Here is a 16143-nt window from a genome sequence, read left to right on the forward strand (position 1 = left end):
GTCTTCAGTGCCTTTCATGGTGACAGGTATAGCAAGAGTCAATAAGAGTGTTTATTTCGAAAATAAGTAAGCTAACAAAATGATGACTAAAATTCTTTCTACGAGTAATAGAACAAAAGAATAAACCGTTCCTCAAAATGGCAAAAATGATAGGTTTTCCTGTTTCTTCGAACATGAACTACAGTAAATTAAAGGTCCCTTCACTTCTTCCTTAACCTTTCCTCCTCAGAACAAAACCATGCAGTAAAACCCACCATTTGCGATTTAGGGATAGGGGCCACTGGCAAGAAATGCACTCTGTGAGCTTGTGCTGGAAGAGATTTTAGATGTGGTCTTTACATTTATCTAACTCTTAAAGGAGGAGACTAAGAAAGAACTTTTGTTAGATGCAGAAGTTATAAAAAGAACTAAGGGTGTAATTCAGAGCTTTCCAGAAGATTCTGCCTCTCCCTGCAAAGGACAAGGAAAATAAGAGCAGCAAACACCACCAGAAAATAGTAAAGGAATCCAAATAATTCCTGAAGTTCTTGGATAGCCAGTATTTCACCGGATTCCCCCAAACAAACTGTGAGGCAAAAGAGACAGAGATTATGTTCCACATGCTATAGGGAAGGGATATACACTCAGAGAGATGGACCAAATGCCTCGAAGTCATACAGTTACATGTGTTAAGAGTTCATACCAGAAGTCACATGTCCCAAAACCAAGAAAGTGCTCCAACAATGAACAAAAATTTTCAAATCAAAGAAAACTATGGGATAGCCACTACAGGATTTATAATCTAATAGTGAAAGGCATAAGAGGGATAGACCCAGTCTTCTTCCCTGTGCTGGTTGCTGACTCTACAGAGAAAACCAGTCCCAGCATGACTCCCTCCCAGCCCCCAAATCCTCACAGGTCTTTGTAGCGCTTCTGGAGCTGAGCCTGAGCTTTCAGATCTTCCTCCTGAAGCTGCTTAGCCACCTGGAGATCATGTTGGACCAAGCGGTTCCGCTGAATGTTCGATGCCAAATGATGCTCGACTGGACAGAAAGATTGAAGAGAGGTATGACAATGTCATGTTTTTTTGGCTTATTAATACTATGCCTCAAAATAACTCAAGAAGAGCTTTTCCATTAAAAAGAGCTTCACATCCACAACTTTACTGTATGCTCTCAATAATGCTATATAACAGGGAAAGAGGAATTCCTCTTCTCATCTTTCCATTAAGTAAAGTGAGGACCAGAAAGGTTAAGTAATTTGCCTTTGGTCACATGGTGAAACAGTGGTAGTACCAGGACTTCCACACATACTCTAAGGCCAAGGCCAAGGCTCCTTCTGCTCCACCAGTTGATACTCTCTTTATAAACTACATTTTTCAATACTTAATTTTTATACTGACACATAAATGATTCTCAAATTACATACTGACAAATATGTACTATTGTATAACACACATAACTTAGATTTAGCTTCTATACATACATAATTTTTTTTAATTTAATTTTATTTTTTGTGTGTGTTCCAAAATTTATTGTTTACGCACCTCACCCAGTGCTCCATGCAATACATGCCCTCTTTTTTTTTTTTTTTTTTTTTGAGATTATATTTGTTTATTTGACAGAGAGAGATCACAAGTAGGTAGAGAGGGAGGCAGAGAGAGTGGGGGAAGCAGGCTGTGTGCTGAGCAGAGAGCCCGATGCCAGGCTCGATTCCAGGATCCTGGGATCATGACCTGAGCCGAAGGCAGAGGCTTAACCCACTGAACCATTCAGGCGCCCCCCAATACATGCCCTCCTTAATACCCACCACCAGGCTCACCCAACCCCCCAATCCTCTCCCCTCCCAAACCCTCAGTCTGTTTCTCATAGTCCACAGTCTCTCATGGTTTGTCTCCCCCTCCAATTTCCCCCAACTCACTTCTCCTCTCCTTCTCCCAATTTCCTCTGTGTAATTCCTTATGTTCCACAAGTAAGTGAAACCATAGGATAACTGACTCTCTCTGCTACATAAATATTAAGAAAAATCCACAATCTAGGTACCGCCAGTGCCTGGAAAGATGTTTAGGCCCCTATTCTAGGGGAAGGAACAGATGCCAGAGAGTGTCTCTCTCCAGTAACATTAGGGTAAAAGAAAAGGTTCAAGTCCCTCTTCTCCCACATAACCAACAGTGTTCTCCTCCCTGGTAGCTGTCATGCTTCAAAATACCCAGAACTTCACTCTCCACCCAGTGACATCTGCCTAGATAAATTCCTCAGGATGGAAGGGCAGTGTGGCCTGGTGACTCCATTCTCTCCTGCCTCACCCTAAGAAACCTGCCTCAAGCTACCACTAAAAAAGCAAACAGAAGAACAGAATGAGGGCCATTACTCACTTTCTTGTTCCTGCAGGCTGTGGGCCAGGGTGTGGTCCTCTAAGACAGCAAAGTCTCGGCACACTGCAGAGGATGAAGGAAGAAAAGCAAACAAGACTCGTTGGTAATATTTTAATATATCTTAAAAAGAGAACTGTGTTTACTTCAAAAATTAATTCAAATATTTTAGGCTGATCAAGTTTATAACATGCAATGCAAAAGAGTGACCAGTTAGTATCAAGTCCTCATTCACAAAAATCCACATAGTACCTGCTCAGTGCCAAGCACAGGGTGTCACAAAATAATGATTAGCTCTGGTCCCTGGCCTAACTATACTAACCACAGAATCAGAACCCAGAGGTCCAGATATTCTAATCCACATCTATTAAGAGAGGGCAAGAACTGTTACCACAATACAAGAGTCAAGAACGTTCTGCATACTGCAGCTGAGAGAAAACTGAGTTCTTGCATGGTCAGAGAAGTTAAGAGCAGTCTAGCCTTTGCCACAGTCATCTGGGGTTGAGGGGATCCTCTCCCAGAGACTGACATCCTGGTTCCCAAAGGAAAAAATATACCTGTATTAGTCCCTCGGGTAGGAACAGATCTCTAAGTCAAGGATAATCACATTCTTTAATGGGTCCACACTCTCAGACATAAGTTAGAACTGGCTCCCTAGGTCTGTCTAAATGTAGAGCTTCCTAGAATGGATCTTTAAACCAAAAGAAAATGGGAACTTTAGGGGATACAGAAATCTACCCCTAATGTTGTCTTGATTTGGAGATCAAGATTTGGAGATGTCATGTTTTTTTGGCTTATTAATACTATGCCAAGTATTAGATTTACTTGGCATAGTATTAAGTATGAAGGCAGGAGCATTCACTGGCCTATCTTTTTAGAAGCAAACAGGAAGAGATGGTCTCCAAGGTCCATTCTACCCCAAACTGCAATTCAAACTCTTGTTTCCTAACATAAGCATATACATAAAACAATACAATACTTATGAAGGACTCTTATCATGAAATGTGCTTTTTATTTGTCTGTTTGAAGGGCAGTAGTTTAGGTGATACCTTTTTACTCTATTCCAAACACATAACTCACATGAAAAAGGAAAATTCCTCAAAGCCATAAACTACTACAATATATAGGACTCAGAAAACTACCAGAGGAATACCAGAAGTTATAGATTTCTTTCTGCAGCTTTGGATTTGTCTATGAGGACAAAGAATAAAGAAACACGTCTTTGCCATTCTTAGCACTTACATATGCTGACACATACATTCACGTAGCTCTGTCCCTGAGAAATAATGCAGTAAAAAGAGGAGGTAGATCCTGGACATTGAGGTTACTCCAAAATGGTTTTACAAATCATTTTTATCTAAGAACCATTCAAGCTACATATGAGCTGCTTACCCCTTGTTCAAACGCAACTGCCAAACTATTAATTTCCAGTAGGAAGTCCTGTTCTTTTACATCAGATATATTCTCAGCAAATTCTAACAACTGTGGCCCAGATCCTAGTCTGTGTTTCACAGAATGAAAGTGCTTTCAAAATGAGCTAGTTAACCCTTTCAATTAATAGGTGAGGAAAATGAGGGTCAGAGGGAACAAAGGACTTATTAAGGCTATATGCAATTTGTTGGTGACAAGGCGAGAAGTCAGTGACTGTGCCAGCAAGAGCTCTTTCCTTTCCTGACACTATGACAGCCCTCCTGGACTTCAGACAAACCGGGAGGCTGGAACAGACCAAAGGAGATATTCAATATTGACTAACATGCATTCCCTAAAATGCTTAGCTAATTAATATTAATTGATTAAGTGCCCAAAACATGCATGATTTAGTTTACAGAAAACAAATATTCAGAATCAGCCAAATGAATGTAATCAAATCCTGTGCAAAAGAATGCTATTTTAATATGCTGCCTTATTATCTGAAGTGCTTTTATTATACTATCAAAGTTTATGTCTATATACTAAAGTCAGTATTAATTTTAGATTAAGATTAGATTAATTATTAAGTTTAATATTTTTCATATCAAGGATGGCAACTTATTATTAGGTCATAAAACAATTTACTAAGTCTAAAACAAGCATTTAAAAATGAATACGCTAGAAAATAGAGTATAGCATACAGAGTAAGGGAAACTATGGTATGGAGAAACTTTTTCAGTTTTACACACATAACACACACATACACACACACAGATACATTATATATACATGATATGCGTTAAGTCATAATGTAAAACATATGTCATCCTGTAGGTTACGGTCAAAAACACTTAAAAGCCACTTTAATTTATGTGATCAGGGCAGAAAGTTATATCAAACAATATATTTTATATATTTTTAATGTCATGTTGAATAAAATTTAAAAATTATAAAATTATTACAGTTTTCCACAGGGATAACCACGTGAAGAACTGAAATAATTTCATATTTTTTCTTTTAGTCAGTGCAACAGTAAAAACATAATGTTTATGGATATAAACACCTGTAATAAAAATATACGTTTTCCACATACTAAATTTAGAATCATGGTCACCTACAGAGAGAGGCAAAGGCAGAAGTGTCTCTGCTATATCTGATGGAGTTCTATTGCTTTATGAACAAAACAGAGAAGACTAAAGCAAATAAGGCAAATATTAACATCCATTAAATTTGACCAATAGGTTGTCGGTTTCTGTATTTCTTTTGCTTTTTGTAATTTTTTATGTATTACATTTTAAATTCTATAATTAAATACAAACTTTAAAAAAATCTATATCTTTAATTCCATCAACAGCAAATACTGCTAAATCATAAACATGGAGACACACTGACATAACAGGTACAAGGGGTGTATGAATTACTGGTTACTGTAGCAATGACTCTTCACAATGATTTCTTGATATTTAAACAAAAAGTACAAAGTCTATTCAGTCATTATGATTTGATCCTAAATCTTCTCACAGTATATATGGGTTATGGCTTGAGTTAGAAGAGAATCTAGAAGATCTTCAAAGACTACAAGGAAGTGCACACACACATACACAGAATTGTACTGTCAATACGATGACTTAGCACTTCAGAGTTTGCTAAGAACTTCCAAGTATACAATCTCATTTATACCAAGTATTGTGTGTTCAGTACAGTTTCTTCTGCATCCACTCTGGTTCCTTCCAAGATGTGCCTCTATATTCTCCGCACCATAATTCTACTACAAGCTGGAAAACAACCACACATCCAGCCATCTTTGTAAATCAGTAATCAGATGGGCAATTACAGAAAAATTTCACAGCCAGGCCAAGTTCAGAGCCTAGATCTTTGCTCCTTCCTTAATCTACTTTGAAGTAAACAGTATAAATGTACTGAGGGTAAACAGCATAAATTCACCACACTACCTTTCCCTGCAGGCATATTTAAGATGTACAACTGGGCCCTGAACTCTTACCCTCCCACTTCTCAAACTTCCTCCCTCCTATGTTCACTTTGACTCATCCAAATTTCACGCTGATCTTGCCAGTAAAGCAACACCATCACTCTCCTTCATTCCTACTCATACTTCAATGTTCCTCCGGCCTCTTCCCTCTAACCCCAAACATTTTCCCCACAATTAGGGCATGGTAGCTAAGTCTCTTTTGAAAACTAATAACCATGTAACTCTGCCTCCTTGCTTCTGAAGAGGACCAACAGAAAGAAACACATTTATCCATCAACTCAAATACACAGCTGCCTCCCTGACCAGCTGCAAACTCTTCAGGGCAGGGATCTTGTGGGACTAATCTTTGCACCTTCCACAAAATTAGCACTGGATGCAGCATGCAGTAACACTTCAAGAGATATTAACAGAAAAAAAAAAAAAAAATGAAGAAACACTGGTCAACAAAGTAAAAAAACACAACAGCTTGTTGTGAGAGCATCACAGAGACTTGTAAAATTTTCAAATTCCAAATTTTCAAATAAAACTAGAAATCTTCCCCATTCCCATTAAATGAAATAGCTTTAGTGATTCTTTTAATCCAGATATATACATGTAATATACAACGAATTAGTTTACATTAAGCCAAGCAAATCTCAGAAATACGTGGGATTTTTACATATATAAATACACACACACACACACACACACACACACACACACACACTCCCCCTCATCCATTTTCCTTGAAGAGATTTTCATTCATTCATGAATCTTTCTAAATAAATAAATGACATAGCATGTATTTAGTAAACATACTCATTCAACAAACATTTGCTGAGTTCTCTTTTAGGATAAATAAATCATCTTCAAGCTATCAAGAAGGTAGAGATGACAAAAAGGTACATAAACATAATATAATTTAATAAATGTTATAAAGACCTACTGAATATTCTTTGAAGGCATAAATATGGAGGAGTTATGCTTGTTATGAATTGGAGGTAAGTATAAGGAATGACAGTGACTCAGGCAGAAGTATCAAGGAACCTTAAAGTAACTAACATACAAAACAAATTTCAAAGTAAGATTAAAATTCTTAAGGGCAAAAGGGGTAGGTATTCTCAGTGAAGAGGCCATTTAACTCTTACAAACCATAAAAAGAGTGAAGAAGTCATTTCCCTTTTGTCCTTTTACCCACATTCCAAAACTTTCTGAAAATACAATTCCAATGAGTCAATCTTTACAAGCTCCCACCCACACAGAAATGCCTGGGTTAATAATACATTCACTAGAAACTACTTCTTTCAACTGTGTCTGGATTGCCTTTTATGTTCTGGTACAGCTTGTGAGTTATTTTTGCGTAAATGCTATTAGCAACAGATGGAATACATACTCATTACACTGACAGCAGGGATGACACTCGCTTTCCTTTGTTCTGTACACATGAAAACAGCTTCTATGAATGACGATGATATCCCAGACACACATTTTGTCTTGAAAAGTTTGGTAACGACAAGCAGCCACAGTTGATGCTGATGGAGCACTCTGTTCATGACAATGTACTTTCACATTTATTCCTCCTAACCACTTGAAGGTAAAGGCTTTATCAGTGTTCTCATTTCATTTATGAGGAAACTTAAGGCTCAGAGAAATAAAGCAACTTGACCAAGATAGCCCAACAAATAAACAAAAGAACTGGAAACCAAACCAAGTTCCTCTGACCCTAAATATTTCTGCTCAAAGAAGTCCTATGGAGAAATAAAGAGTCTATATTTCATTATGTCAGAAAAAAGTGATATTATTAAATAGTAAATAAGACAAATCTGCATTCAGTTCTCTGAAATTGCAGATACAAAATAATTTAGGTAAGGCTGGTACATGTGCTCAGAAGATGGATTCCCAGTCCCAAAATAGAGCAATAAAAATGTGACATCACTTAACTGTGTCTCACTATCTCCCCAAAATAAGTCTCTAGCAATCAGTTTGTGTTCACTTCTGAAAAACAAGGGCAGTAAAAGTTCTTTTCACTCAGTGTTTCATGGGTGATCTACAAGAAAATCCCTCAGCTGTGAGTATGTTGAGAAATTCTGAGGAAAATCTCCCTTTGGGATCTAACCACCTCCCCCCATCTCCTCCAGTTTCCATCCAACATTAGTGAGTTTCCCTCCCTTTGCAAAGACAGTATTAATGAATTTCAGCCTAATGTGTCCATGAGATGCTGAAGACAATTTGAATGAAGAAATAACATATGTAAACCCTTATGCCTGTGTTTGTTGCCTTAAAAAAGGAACGTCTCCCTAATGTATTAAAGAAGAGTCTCTTTTCTTTATTTAAAGCTCTAATAAAAGAGCAAGAGAGAAATGGGATGCAGGAAAAACTGTGAACAGTTATCATAATGACAAGTCCTCAACATTTTCACCCCAAACAAAATTTACATACATAGGAACTCAGAGTATACCAATACCACCACCACTAATACCAACACCAAAATGAACCCCTACCCCCAGTACCACCACCATCAGCCTGGAAGCTTCTTAGGGATGCCCAGCTGTGGACTGGACACTTTTTTAACCATCTGCCCCAATAATGAGTCCCAAAATAACAAACATAGCTTTGAGTCACTGACCACTCTGACAACTGAAACTTCCCTATCAGGAAGAAGGTTGAAACAATGAGAATAAAATCTCAGTGATGTTTAAGCAATTAATTTACTAGCGAATAGAGGGTAACTGAAACCTTTGATCTTTCTGATTTTTAGTGTCCCTAGATGTCCAACCTATTGAAATTAACAAAATCTAAGTACGATATGACAGGAGGAGGTAAGTGGCACCTAATTTTGGCTAATGAAAAACTGGTAAATGACACTTGTGTTCCGTCCTCATTTACTTTGTTCCTAGTCAAAGTAGCCTATGGCAGACCTACTTTTCCGATCAAGTCCCCAAATCTCCTGTCCTATCCCATATACTATGGTAATACTATCTGTCTGGAAGACAGAGGATCTTTCTGAGAAGAGACCCATGATATAATTAAGTCAGATACACTTTTCTGTAATAGTTATCCTTAGTATAACTGCCCCTCTTACTAACCTGCAGAGTGCACATAGATTTCTGTAATTGCTTTATGAAAGACTAAGACTTTTATACACATTTTGTACAAATGATTGAGTCAAGTACTATTAACCAACCTTTCAACTGTTTGGGGATTTTTATGGTTATTAGTTTGGGTTTATGTTTCAGTTGGTTGGTGTGGGTATGGAACACCGAGAATGGGAAAGTTTTGCAAGTCTGAAGGAAGTTTAGTCATAACACAGATTGTGTGTGTGTCTGCCTGAGGCACCTCTCCACTGTCTCAAAAATTCATAATCAACTTTCAAAACCCTCATTCAAAAGTCATTTCTCTATTTATCCAATCATACAGAATAAAACCAAAACCATCACAACTGACTCTCACACACCCAGTAGATCCAGCTAGGCTTCCCTCTCTCCCCCGCAGTGATTTCACAGCATACAGTAAATACAGTACTATGGCACTAATCATAATTATCTTTACCCATCTGTTTCCCCAGTATACATTCAAGATCCTGCAAGGCAGGAAAAATATCATGGATCATTTTCTCTCCAACATTTATCACGATGCCTAAGATGATTATTTTCAAATAAATACCTGTGGAAATGAGGGCTCGAAGAAAAATGACAATACAAATAATGATGTACAATAAAATACTGTATTTTTTGCAGGTGTGAGCCATCCTCACCTTCCAGCTCACCTGAAAAAAGGCTGAGTAGAAGCATGTCTACTCACATTACTTAAAATGACAGTAAAGGCGGAGGGGGGTGCATGGTGGTTCAGTCAGTAAAGTGTCGGACTCTTGATTTCGGCTCATGTCATGATTTCAGAGATTCTGAGATCGAGCCTGTGCCGGTCTCCCCACTCAGCGGGGAGTCTGCTCCTCTCCCCCTGCACTTCTCTTGCTCACTCTCTAAAATAAATAAATAAATCTTAAAAATAAAATGAAATAACAGTAAAGGGTTTCTGCTTCCATCACCCAAATTTCAGATACATTGTATGCATTATAATGGACAGAGAAGCTGGTAGAAACCTAGAATATCTAGAAATCCTAGACTATCTAAGTAGGTAGCACACTCAGACAAACGGTCAACTGTTGGTCCCTTTAGACCACAATTAAACACATAATTCAATTAATGGAGAAATGATGAGAGTTGGAATAACAATGCCAAGGATCACACAAATAAGTATTATTTCTAAGACTAGACCCCCAGACTATGAAAAATGTGTCCATACAGGAGGATATGTGTTAGGCTAAATAACCCGACAGAATGCATAGGATGTACATGGCATTTTGAAGCAGAGAATGCAATCTGTACTAAGGTGCTGATTCTGATCTTAGAGTTGGTGTCCTGAGTCAAATATTTGAGAAAAACTTCCTCATGTCTTCAGAAATCCTCTATAGTAGCAGACTGCCAAACAGTCCTGAAAATTAGAAAATGTTAGTAAATTAAGGTAAATGAAAAACATGTCAACATCGGAAGAAGCAAAAAAAAAAAAAAAAAGAAGAAGAAGAAGATGGGGAGGAAACTTGAGGGATCTTTGTAAAAGGAAAACGTCTTCCAGGTGAATTATCCTGCAATAAACATTACTGAAGGACAGAGAGCTACCCTTCCCATAAAAACCTCTACAAGAACCAGAATAGAGTAACTCAAGATCTTCTGCAAAGTTCTACCAAATACCTTGTCTGCTAAAGCCACCGCTTTGGTGAGAGCACCAAACTGTCTTACAGTATCAAGAATCTTAATCTCATGTGAATATCTCTAAAAATAATAAAGGCTCTGGATGATAGGCCAGGTTCCCCAACTTCTTCAAATATTTCTGAACTTCAAACACCGTTCAAAAAATGTGATGATTCATCACTTTCTTAAAATTATAGAAACTGGTTATCAGAAAGGGCTTTAGCAGTTGTTGAGTCCAGCCTTATCCTGCCCAAATAACCATCTTCTTAAATATTTCAGCCCCAAGAAGCCCACTTCCTTTCAACAAAGTCCCCCATTCCCTTTCAATGCAGTCCCCCTGTAAATAACTATAAGTAAAATGGTCTTCAGATGGACAAAGCCTGCCAATCTATAGCGTTTATCCACTGATCCTATTTCCAGCTTTGGTAGATGGGTGTGATTTGTATAAACAATGGCACTTTGAAAATTGTTGTTTTACACACCCTATAGATAGCTGACTACCCATGCGGCTTGTCATAGGAACTAAGCACAAGGAAAGATACTCTCCATTATATGGGCTAATCCTGGGAGCCTTTTTGACTATAGGTGACATACCTGTCTTTTCAACTTCATAAAATATTAGGAAGGGTAAACATCAAAATCCCAATACTGATTATGTACTACAGAATTACAGTATCATTCATTTTATTTTTTAAGCATCTCTATATTCTCCAATTTACCTACCATGAAGGGAAGTCTTATTATAGTCTTATTATTTATAATCCTTTTAAAAGTATTTTATAAAAAAAATATATGTTTTTAATCTAGCTTTCAGCTCTAAACATTGAAACAAATATTTACTAGGAAAAAAATAAGCTGCACTAGCAATGTTTTCTTGATTCAGTTTAATTATACTCTTTCCTTATGGTTAGAGAACCAAATTTTTTTTTTGTTACTATTAAGGAAAAAAGTAGGCTAGCAAATATAAACTCTACATAGATCCCTAATTTGTATCTGTTCTTCCTGAGAACCAAAGCAAGCAGAGAACTATGAAAGTTGCTCAGTTTTCATTGTCTAAAAAAGAAAGAACACCAGTTCTTCACCAAATAGAAATGTTTTCCTGGCAGCAAACATGAAACTAAATTGTTGTAACGCTAGAACTTAAATAGGAAGCACTAAATTATATAATGGACATCATCAATAATTCAAGCATGAGCTTTTAAACATGTGCCTATAAACACACACACACCCATCTTCAACAAAAGCACAGGACTGAGCATAGTAAAGAGACATTTTTAAAAGCAAAACAACTTATTTAATCCCAACATTTCACTCTGATGCAACTTATTAAAATCGGTTCCTGACTTTTTTTTTTCCCCCTAATCCCCCAAATTCAAAGTTAAATAAAAACCCTAGTAATCCAAACCACTTGTTTGGCAAGTAGTTATATTATAGTTAACCACAGACACACTAGATTGCAGGCAAGTGGGTTTTGAAAACGCTGAGATAATTTAAGTCCTCAAATCAGAAGTACTACTTTAATATCACAAACCATCTACATCATTATCAGAGACCACAGAGTAACTGGGTAACTTATTGGAAAAGTGAAAATGGCTGAGTCAAGAAATTTCCATCTGACAGAGCAAAAGACTGAGAATGAGAGGAACAGTAAGAAAGTGGGAGGAGGGAAGGTAGCAGGATATAAACAGAGCAATGTTTACCCATCCTTATAGAACTGTCGGGTAAGACTTCCCATAAGGAAATATCTGACTCAAGTTACCATAAAAGATAAAAATATCCACAAACAGACAACCTCACAAGTTTCCTATGTTTGCAGGCATCAGCTTTACGGATTGGTACTCTGAAGTCAAACTTTTGTGTTGGAAGTAACAAAAAAAGCTACTCAAGAAAAGTTACAACTCAGACCTTGTCTATTTTCAGAAAAAGAAGATCTAAATACTAATGCAAATCACTGAAACTGAGCTTCCTTCCTTCTTAAGAAGCATCCCATAATCTCAAAATGAGCTCAACCCAGAGGTCACTTAGTCTGCCTTCCCAACAAACTGGTGTTTGGGTTCTGTCCTTGCATTCCCACCAAGTGATCATAAGTGAGGTTCGCTTCAAAACCCCATATGATATACATCTACATCATCCAATGTTGGAACCCATGTTAGAAAATATTTCTTCAAACTAGACCAAATCTGTATGTTCTATTGATCCATCATTATTCTACCCACTAGGGTTACAATCTTTTCCCTACACTGTATATGGTAGCCACTACTCACATGTAGCTATTTTTTCAAATTAACTAAAATTAAATTTTAAAAATTTAGTTCCTTAGTCTCACCAGCCACATTTTCAGTGCTAAATAACTATATGGGGCTTATGCCTACCATTTTGGACAATGTGGAATATAGAACATTTCCACCATCACAGAAGGTCTGTTGGACAGCACTAAACAATAATCACAGTGTGACAGATAAGTTACTGCTAATTAGACAACCGGATCATTCAGTAGCGTTCAAGGCCATTTTAATCGTTCATGGTGTATGTACACACACGGGCATAGGCACTTATATTTAAACCAACAGATGGAGCTCACTTTACCAGTATGGGCAACCAAGGATTTTGAATATATTATTGGTTTTGTGTTAGCCACTGATTTATCTTCAAAATCCTTGTACGGTATTTCTCTTTTTCTTCAACCATGAAGTGACAGTGGTTTTGCTAACTTCAGCAGAGTGAAAAAAATCAAAAGTTCTTCTACATTTATCAAACAACTACCCTGTAGATAATATGTCACAGAAACAAAATAAGCAAACCTCCACTCAGAAAGGATAATACAGTTAAAGGAATTCAATTCTGGGAAATAAACCTGCTACTGAATAAACCCACCAGATCACTAATATATACTTACCAAACACTGAAGAACTTCACATTCTGATAAGCAAATGTACATTCATGACTCTCAAATGAACTTGAAAAATTAAACTGATGAAAGGTGGTGAAGATTCTCCTAAGTTTACTGTCTTTGGTGCACTCCTTAAAGAACAATTACATTTTAAGTGGACGCTCCACTTCAGAACAATTCAGAAATACATGAATTTACACAGCAGCTAAATATTTAAAAGAAATCATTCCTGCTTTAAAATGATTCAGTTTATGTTTTAAATGGATTTAAAGTTTCCTAATTGAATATAAAAAGATGACTACCAAATTACACTTAAAAGGGTACCTGGGTGGCTCAGTCCACTAAGCTTTGGAGTCTTGGTTTTGGCTCAGGTCATGATCTCAGTATCCTGGATTCAGCAGTACATCGGGTTCTCTGTTCAGCGCGGAGTCAGCTTGCCCCTCTTCCTCCCACTCTGCTCCTCTCCAGCAAACCCCCAAATAAATAAAATCTTTAAAAAAATTATATTTAGAAAATGAAGTGTTTTCTGCAATATACTACATAGAGCACTTGTATTCATGAATACTCACTTCATAAGGATGCAGTATAGTATAACTAAGTACTCTCACTCTGATTACAGTCTTGGCTCTAACACTCACTAGATGAATAATCTTGAACAAATTAATACAACTTCCATTTGCCTACCTGAAATATGGGAGTGACAGCAACCATTGTAAGTACTTCAGTACTACAGGAAATTTATACATTAAAAAAAAGTATTCACAAATTATTCTGATGGAGATAGTCAGAATTTCTATGTAGAAAACAACAGACCTTTGATAACCACAAGGAGTCCTCAAAATACCCAAAATACTTAAATACCCTTAGATTAGCCAGCAGCAGACAGAATTTTTCAAAGCAACTTTCCACTAAGAATATCCAGATTGTAAGAATTTATTGCTTTTATTTTGATTGCATGTATCCCTAAGGAAACTTCAACCTTCGTTGTTCCACTACTTGAATGGCACTTTTCCTGGCACTTAAACAAACCCTCAAATGGTTTGGCAGCCCTCAAATGGTTTTGGTTTCTCTGTTTGCCTTAGCCTAGAAAGAAAAGCCACCCATCTCCTTAAACCCTAGTAGGATAAACCCAGTCATGCCCATTAAAAACCCAAAAGATCATATCCAACCCAACTTAAGTACAAGTTTACACCAAGGAAAGAAAACCATTTTGGTTTATTGGCTTCATATGACAAGAGAGTTTCCTTAAGTACTAGCTACTGCAAATTCTATTTACCCTGAGTCAGATATTTCCACTTTCAACTTCTCTTCTGCAAGGAGATACTTTAGCTGGCACTTTCTTTCCTATTAGGATTAGCAAACACATTTCAATTTCCAAAAATCAAGAGTAAGGGGTGCCTTGGTGACTCAGTTGGTTAACCCTCTGATTCCTGATTTCAGATCATGAGATCAAGCCCCGAGAGGGCTCTGCTCAGCATGGAGTCTGCTTCAGATTCTCTCCTTCTCCCTCTACCCTTCTTACTCCATCTCGCTAAAAAAATAAAATTTGAAACAAAATCAAGAGTAATACTCAAAATCCCCCCCACAAAATTCTGTTTCAATTAACAGCCATGGGATAAGCAGGCATGGTGAAAAGATTCTCCTAAATCTTGTTCCCTTAAAGCAAATTGTACTACTCACAGTTCCACTCTGGTAACCATTTGTCAGAACTCTACACACAATTCCAATAATCTTAGACCATATAAATCCAAAAGTATGAACAAAAAACAAATAGGTAAATCTTGAGATTTTTGGAATTTTACTCTGATATGCTCAATACTTGGTCATCTTTACTAACCAGGCATGTGTTTTTCTACAAGATATCTTGAGATCATGGGTACCTTTTTAGAATTTAGGGGAATGCCTCCCCAGAGGATCAAGAGATTTATCTTCCTAATAATAATACAAGTAGGCTTACATTTAAATCAGATTTCCTAGAAATACTGTCTATTTAGAAGGAAGCAACCCAAGAGTAAACTGAAAGAAGTTAGCCTATGTTTCAAAGCACTCCTAGAAAATCCCTACCCTAATAACAGGGAGCTGTGCCAAGAGTTTAAAAAGTGATTCTGTCAACCACTTTAGCGCTCTATGTAGTTCATCACAGGGAATATTTTACTTTATTTTTAAAGATTTATTTATTTATTTATTTATTTATTTATTTTAGAGAAAGCCTGTGCACACAAGCAGGAGTGGCAGAGGGAGAGGGCGAGAGAATCTCAAGCAGACTCCCTGAGCACAGAGCTTGGTGTAGGGCTTGATCTCAAGAACTTGAGATCACAACCTGAGCCAAAACCAACAGTCGGACACTTAACTAACTGCACCACCTAGGAGCCCCCACCATTATTATTATTATTATTATTGTCATTATCATTATATTGAGAAAAATCTATATTCACTTCAGTGGTAATTAAAAGTTAGATGTGAACTTTTGAAAGTTCCCTAAAAAAAGCTGGAAACACAGCCACTACTATGGGAAGAAAGCAAAACCTGAAGCATAAAGGTAAATTCCAATAAGGAGAAAGCTGAGATTTCTTCCTTAATACAAAAATAAAGAATATATAAAGTGGCAACATTATTCCATTTTGGACTTTTCCTACTGTGTGAAGAGTATTTCAGAGGGGGAAAAAAAAACCAACTTTGGAGCTATAGAATCAGGATTCAAATATTGCTTACTTAAATGGCTATAAAACTCTGGGCAAGTTATGTAATCTCTTTGAGCCTAAGGTTCCTCCTTTGT

General features: G+C 37.1%; 1 protein-coding gene across 2 annotated transcripts in view; it reads right to left on the bottom strand.

The window, feature by feature from the left end:
• Positions 1-16143, bottom strand: part of LOC111148745 (coiled-coil domain containing 50) — a 65088-nt gene that overhangs the window by 35112 nt on the left and 13833 nt on the right. For both annotated transcript variants that reach the window (XM_022505543.1, XM_022505538.1), the window contains exons 2-3: positions 2354-2416; positions 896-1022 (exon numbers count right to left, since the gene is read on the bottom strand). In XM_022505543.1, the coding sequence (XP_022361251.1) occupies positions 896-1022; positions 2354-2416 (190 nt within the window). The remainder of the gene's footprint in view (positions 1-895; positions 1023-2353; positions 2417-16143) is intronic.

Source organism: Enhydra lutris, unplaced genomic scaffold (assembly GCF_002288905.1).
Source record: "Enhydra lutris kenyoni isolate GAN:26980312 unplaced genomic scaffold, ASM228890v2 scaffoldscaffold2, whole genome shotgun sequence".
NCBI lineage: Eukaryota > Metazoa > Chordata > Mammalia > Carnivora > Mustelidae > Enhydra > Enhydra lutris.